Source organism: Oryza brachyantha, chromosome 11 (assembly GCF_000231095.2).
Source record: "Oryza brachyantha chromosome 11, ObraRS2, whole genome shotgun sequence".
NCBI classification, from domain to species: Eukaryota; Viridiplantae; Streptophyta; class Magnoliopsida; order Poales; family Poaceae; genus Oryza; species Oryza brachyantha.
The window spans coordinates 11,255,945-11,262,999 of NC_023173.2; the positions used below are offsets into that span (position 1 = coordinate 11,255,945).

A 7,055-nucleotide genomic window follows, 5' to 3' on the forward strand; every position below is an offset into this window, starting at 1 on the left:
GCGAGAGAGTGGATAGGAGAGAGAAAATTAGTTGTTTTCCATGGAGTCAGCAAAACATCAACGGTTGGCGTATAAAAAAAGAGAAGACAACCAGAAAATCTACTTTGTACGTGTGCTGACTCTCATCAGAGACGCTTATCAGATGGAATTTGAACGGGGAATTAATTAGCTTGTAAAAGAGTCAGCTTGAAAGACTGTTCTTTATATGAGAAGTTTTTTCTGCTGACATGGTTTGAGATAGAGACCCAGTATGATTTGATGATTTTTTAGTGCTGCAAATAGTGACCCACTATGACCGGATGAACAGTGCCGGTAAGACTGGCCAGCCCGGTGGTCGGACTGGTGTTATCCACAACAATTTTGATGTTGGATTGTTTTTGTTTTTTGGTTGTGGAATTTTTAATGGACAAGCGAGGCTTCTAGGTGTGTCATATGCATATCATATACTGTTTATGTGCTAATGTAAGTTAAGCTGTGAAAGAATTTGTGCTTGATGTGGTTTTTTTTGTTTATCTATGTGTAGGCACGTCTTGAAGCTTTTGGATTATTGATGGTGATGTCTCATGGAATTTTCCATGGACAAGTTTTAGGAGAAGCGGAGGTATAGATAATTAAGGAGATCATGTATACTAGAGCTATAGAATAGTACAAATGGATGTGAAGATTCCATGTCATATGCAGGGAATGTATATGTATGGAAGAAGTAGTTGAATTTGGATATAGTTTAAGATTAAAAAGTTTCAGCTGAAATTTGCGAGAGATAAGTTGTATAGCTATACGAGAGTGAGATGTGGATGGGTTGAGAGAGGCGAGAGGTTGAGAAAAGAAAAATAGGTAGAGCGGTCGATCAATTCCCAAACACCCTAAAAATAATGTTATTTATACATGGATATGATATAGGACGATCACTTGTGGAAATATGTTTTCCAGAGGCAGCCAACCGCCTCAAAATAAGCCTATTTATGTAGTCTGTAGACAGATTTTTTAATGAATCGCATATGCAGCTCAGGGGTGCATGTGAAGGATATTTTTACCGTCCTTGAAAAGGATCTTAAGATATAAAATTTTGGTATCTTAATGTACAGTGTATTAAACTTTTACACTAAAAAATATGATATCTAGAGATACTTTTTTAAGTATATAGTAAAAAAGCTTATATGAAAAAGTATATTTTCAAGAAATGTATATTGATTTAGAGTCTATCGACGCATGTACACGTAGTCTTCCGAAATACAACGGTTCATGATTATCATCAAATACTTATCTTTCACGAGCACAAACAAATCAACTTCAGCCGAACCAGTGGGATGCAACAAAATAATTTTCACTCCCACATTTCTAAAATATAATTATGTCGAGGATTTAAATCTGGTATCAAATATGTATCTTTGTAGCCACTATTAATACTGCTACTTATCCCATCAATCAATTTTCGTTTAAAAAACTTTCCTAATCTATCTCTACCTACTATCCCACTCCTATCAATTCCTCATTTATTAAGAAGCACTATAGTTTTTTCTTATCTTTATTAATCTCTACTAAATAACTTATAAATACTTATAATCTCGAGATACCAGCTGCTCACAGTACCAAATCATTTATGATCATTAGATGTAACAATACATATTATGCTGAGCTAGATCCAATAGTGAAAAACGATTCAGTATCACGAGATATCGATATCTCGAAGTACTTGTTAGATCGGAGCAAATCTCAATACAAAAGGTTGTCAGTACTGCAACGAGAATTACAACCAGTGTAGTCAATAATAGAACTATATGTACTAGTCAGGAATCAGAATATATACTCTTAATCAGTACAGCCTTGTCCTACATATATAAATAGATTCGCTCCTACAGAAATCTCGGTTTGAAACAGTTGACGCGTACGTCAACGATGCAGAGTGCTAGACGACCTAATCCATTCATGGATAATATTGAAGATGTTTATATGTGAGAACAATTATTGGCACTGATCGAACAAACTTAGAAAAAAACTGGTTGAACACAATGTATAGCACTAGGATCGGATTAATCGTAGCATCCGTAACGGGCATGCACTAAGTTACAGCCCGTCACGGATGGTATATCTCTAACGTGCTATATGCATAATCGGCTACGGACTAATGTTTTGGTCCGTTATAGCTGGTATATCTCTGACGAGTCATATGCATAATCGGCTAAGGGCTAATGTTTTGACCCGTTACGGATGATATATCTTTAACAGGTCACAAGCATAATTGGCTACGGGCTAATGTTTTGGCCCGTCAAAAATGTTACCATAGGTGACGGGCGCTGGACCATCACCGATACTTTTTCTTATCACTGATCACTCATCGCTGATCAGTTGCTCGTCCATCACAAATGTATCTTTATGCCCATCACAGATAGCATATACTGTGCTAGTGTATATATATAGGTCACATGGTTGCTTACAAATCAAATCAGTATTCTACCACGAATGGTTCAAGTAGTGCAAAACCACTATGTTTTTTTTTAATGGTACGTGACACTAACTCCAAAATTTTGTTTATAGAGTTAAATAAAAAACGCACGTGACCCATTATTATTCTTGGATTCACACCTTATTATCAATTGTAAATTTACATATGAAATTCATAAATTCTTTGACCGATCATATATAATTTGTATCTATACTTTTTTTCGTTATAATTACCAGTTTAATCGACAAGCGTTGCAATTTTATGAATTATAATATCCGGGATTATGGGCCATGCGCCGAAACTTGTGCGGTCATCTATTATATATATAGAGAGAGATGATAAAAAAGAAATGTGCCGGATTTGTAATGGTGCATGTGCATGTACATATACGTATTCAATATAATATATAGACCAAGAAAAGTAAAGAAAAGGGTATAAATTCGAACAGATTCGAACATATCCATTTTAGTCTTTGTATACAAAAGGTAGCTCATGTGGTGATTATGTTGCTTGTAATTTAAACAATCAGATAGCATTCTCACTCGCAATGCAAGTGAAGTAAAGTGTGCCTCAAGACAAATGATATAATTAGTTGTGTAGACCATAAACTTTCAAGTTTTTTAACATCAACTTGTTTTCTTACTTTAATTTGTCGTTCTTTCCTTACAGCATTGCGAGAACACCATTTTGCTATACATACCTGATGATGCTTCGCATGCACGCCTAGTACATGTTTTTCATACCACGTTCTTCGTAATTACTCCTCTGAATTCTAATGGATAACATCATTAACTTTTTGGCACATGTTTGACCGTTCTTTTTATTATAAAAATTATGTGTCAATATGTGAAAATCTAAATTATAATTAAAATAATTTATTAATAATTAGTAATAATTCTGACAACTAAAAAATAAATAATAATTACGTAAGTTTTTCGAATAAGATGAATGGTCAAACATTTATTAAAATGGCAATGACGTTACATATTAAATTACATAGGGATGTAGCTCTTAAGGAATTGGTTCAAAGTTAAATGCCAAGTTGCAAACTTGCAATGCTTCTTTTAATTGAAATTTATGTGTCTGTTGTAAAGTTGATTTAGATATGTTACTAAGATTTCGGCGTGGCTATATAATGTAAATTAAACGTGATACTACTCTACTGCATGCAAATCAAGAAGTAATTAAGTCAACATTAATTTGATGATTTCAAGAGGAGGAATGTATTTTTTACTTGCGAATTTCTCTATCTCATCCCTCTCCGAAAATAATATGATAATGCATGTTTGTTAAATTCTTTGTTTGTGTTTGGACTTTGGACGAACTAGCTAGATACTGAACCGAAAGCCTGATAATGCAATTCACGTGCATATATACTTGTTAGTTAAAGAAATTGATTGATTATGAAGTACTTCCTTCGTGGTTAAGAAAATTGTTAGTTAATTCCACCAAAAAAAAGGCAAGAGTGAATCCATTCTTTTTGTCTCCTAGGTTATGACATGTTTATATATATATATATATATATGGCCGCGTTCGTTTCAGAAGCGATGGGTGTGTTAGTTATCTGGCGTGGAAACCGTAACAATTAATATATTAGTACATAATTAATTAATCATTAATTATAAAACATATAAAATTGTTAATATGATTTTTTAAAGCAACTTTTCTATATAAACTTTAAAAAAAATACACCGTTTAGCAGTTCGGAAAACGTGCGCACGGAAAACGAGGCAATCTAAGTTTAAGAAGGGGGGCGAACGCAGCCTATGTTTAATTAGCTGTGACTATTCAAACTATTCTTCTACGATGAAATATTTATTTCCAGAATGGAAGGAAACATCAGTAGTGCTGTCATGCTATTAATTCCTTTAATATAAGTTCCATATAACCAATATAAATATAGAATGTCGATCAGTACTGTTCTGACGGTAATGTAAAATTACAAATAACATATTTTTAATAATATAAATTATATTTAGAACAACATTTATGGACATATAAACAGAGCGTACAAAATTGGCTAACCGATGTCTTATAGAAAACATGTTTGGAATCGAAAAATAAGCTGCAAGCAAGGTATAAGCAACCTTTTAATCTGGCTGGCCCCTTTCACTAGTTTCAATGCACATGTGCTGTTCCTGCATTGAGAAGAGATCAATGCACTTGTGTGTTAAGGAAAGTAGTGCTGTGCTTTGTTTTGTGATTTTATAATTAAGTTGATGTGTAGGTCATATGAAAAAGATGGGGTCAATGCATGGGAACAACCTAGAAAGCGGCCTACAAATATATATGCCAATATATTATGACGGATTATTCTTCCAAATCCAGCTCCCTGATCCTGGCCTAATCCTGTCTCTATAAATACAACACGGCCGTGCAAGAACTTGATCACAAGTTAACCAGGTCACCAACAAACAGAGAAAACACTACCAGTAGTAGTTAGCTAGTCTCCTGGTCTCCCAAAGGAAGACCATATATGGCCACTGCTCTCAGCTTTCTGCCTGCTCTCATCTTGGTCCTTATCATCTCTGTTCAGGGTAAGTTGACATGTAATTAAAGCCATGTTCTTTTTCTTGATTATTTTTAGATTTTTTTTCTCAGCTTCTATATACACGCTTTTCGAATGGCTAAGCGATGAATTTTTTGTAAAAATTATATAAATATAAGTTTATAATCTCATTTTTCTAAAATATATTTTTAACTTTAATCTTTAGGTGAAAAAGTCCACAAATTGTGTGTAAATATGTTACCTTGAAGTGTCTGTGTTTCAATGTTTCAAAATGATGTTTCAATGTTTCAATGTTTCAAAATGTGTTTCAATTTACATATACGCGCATGACAGATGGCATAACAAATCCATCTTCAGACTCCTTTTTCACAAATATCAGTCGGAAATGATCCCTGCGAAACCCCTAGATTCAATTAGCTATAATGAATCTTTCAAACCACATCTTACAAATGCAAAATATAGTTGCAAATAAAATGCAGAATTTTACTTATTTCCAGACAATTATTCATCTTACTCATGTTGAATCACATGAATACGCACTAAGCATGCTGACCACGTCGGTCAGGGACAAGTACCGGCGATCGCTGCACCGCGTCGAGCAGCATCGAGGTGCAGACGATCAACACCGGCGAGCCGGCCGGCGGCGGCGACACGGTGTTCGAGGTGCGGGTGAAGAACCTGTGCCCCTGCAGCGTCAGGGACGTGCGCCTCGACGGCGGCGGCTTCGCGACGACGGTGGAGGTCGACCCGGCCGTGTTCCGGGCGGCCGACGACGGCGGCGGCGCCTACCTGGTGAACGGCGGCGGGCCGATCGCCAGCATGGCCACCGTCGCCTTCCGCTACGCCTGGGACCACTTCTTCCAGATCACTCCGGCGAGCCTGGAAGAAGATCAGTGTGCTAGCTAGCTAAGAACTGGATGGATTAGATGCCTACACTTGCGTACAGATGCAAAGCGTACTTGGAGGGAATAATTCTTGCGTGAGCATGTAAACATGTGTTACATGGTGTGTAGGAGGAATGAATATATGAGGAATTATTCCTGCATGAGCTGATGGCGTCCAGCTTGTTGGGCCTATATATATACATGTGTAGTTAAATATCTGTGATATATAAAGATGTATATATTCAAGCTGAATAATGTTGGTTTCTATCTGAATGATTAAATAGACTATTAACAAAACTCATCTCATACACTAGATTATTTCGTAAGACAAATCTATTGAAACTAATTAGTTCATAATTAGTGTACGTGAGGCTACCATAAACATTCGTTAATCGTGATTAAGTAGGCTTAAAAAATTTGTTTAATAAAATTGTCTTTATTTATGCTAGTTTTATTATCCGTCTATATTAAATATTTGTAATTAATATCCAAACATCCGATATTACCAGGAGTTAAAAAAAATCCATAAGTCCAAACTAATCTTAGTATCGGGAGTACAATTTTGTTTCTTATCAAAGGCCAGAAAGAGAGTGCCGCCTAAGGCCTAACCTCAGAAAAGGTTAGTTCTCATTGCACAGTTGCCTTTGACTTTCTTGACTTAACTCGGTGATGCCCCGGTACTCGTTATATATGCAACAGGATTTTTTTTTATTTCCAACGCCTTTATTTATTTTAAAAAATAAACCAATCTAAACATTAAATAAAATATGAATTGTTTTTCACGCCATTTTTCACGCCACTCCCGTTGTGTAAGAGACTCAGAAAGTTCCAAATTTTCTGAAGATTTTTTTTTTGCGGAAAGTTCTATAGTTGACTCCTTTTGATTCTTATCAATTTAATTTCCTTATTTCCTTGAAATTTTATTTAAATTTGGTTCTTACTCCCCATTGATAAATTTCGATTTATAAACATTCTCCAAATTTTTCCATTTATTTTCTACAAATTATATCCAAAACCTACACTTTTACAAGGCTATAAGAATTTTATTTAGATTTATCTTTTGAATTTCTATGAAGTCCACTAATATCTGCCATAATCAAATTTCCCTAAATTTTCCATTTCAATAATAATCTTTGGCTTGTGCCTTTTTTTGAATAAATTCACTTTAGGTCTCTCAAGTTATCTTCCAGTGTGTTTTTCGTCCTTGGTCCGCAAAACC

At 35.2% G+C, this 7,055-nt stretch overlaps 1 protein-coding gene across 1 annotated transcript; it reads left to right on the top strand.

Moving 5' to 3' along the window:
• Positions 1-4,851: 4,851 nt before the first annotated feature.
• On the top strand, positions 4,852-6,116 carry LOC102713679 (TPD1 protein homolog 1B-like). The gene is made up of 2 exons (XM_006662872.3): positions 4,852-4,980; positions 5,518-6,116. Exons 1-2 carry the CDS (start codon positions 4,920-4,922, stop codon positions 5,856-5,858), a joined length of 402 nt encoding a protein of 133 aa, XP_006662935.1. The 5' UTR covers positions 4,852-4,919; the 3' UTR covers positions 5,859-6,116.
• Positions 6,117-7,055: the final 939 nt, after the last annotated feature.

What these genes read in the sequence shown, in the direction of transcription:
- LOC102713679 (XM_006662872.3), top strand. Translation starts at nt 4,920, where the DNA reads ATGGCCACTGCTCTCAGCTTTCTGCCTGCTCTCATCTTGGTCCTTATC. An exon ending in CCTTATCATCTCTGTTCAGG is followed by an intron (nt 4,981 to 5,517) that starts GTAAGTTGACAT and finishes CACGTCGGTCAG; the next exon opens with GGACAAGTACCGGCGATCGC.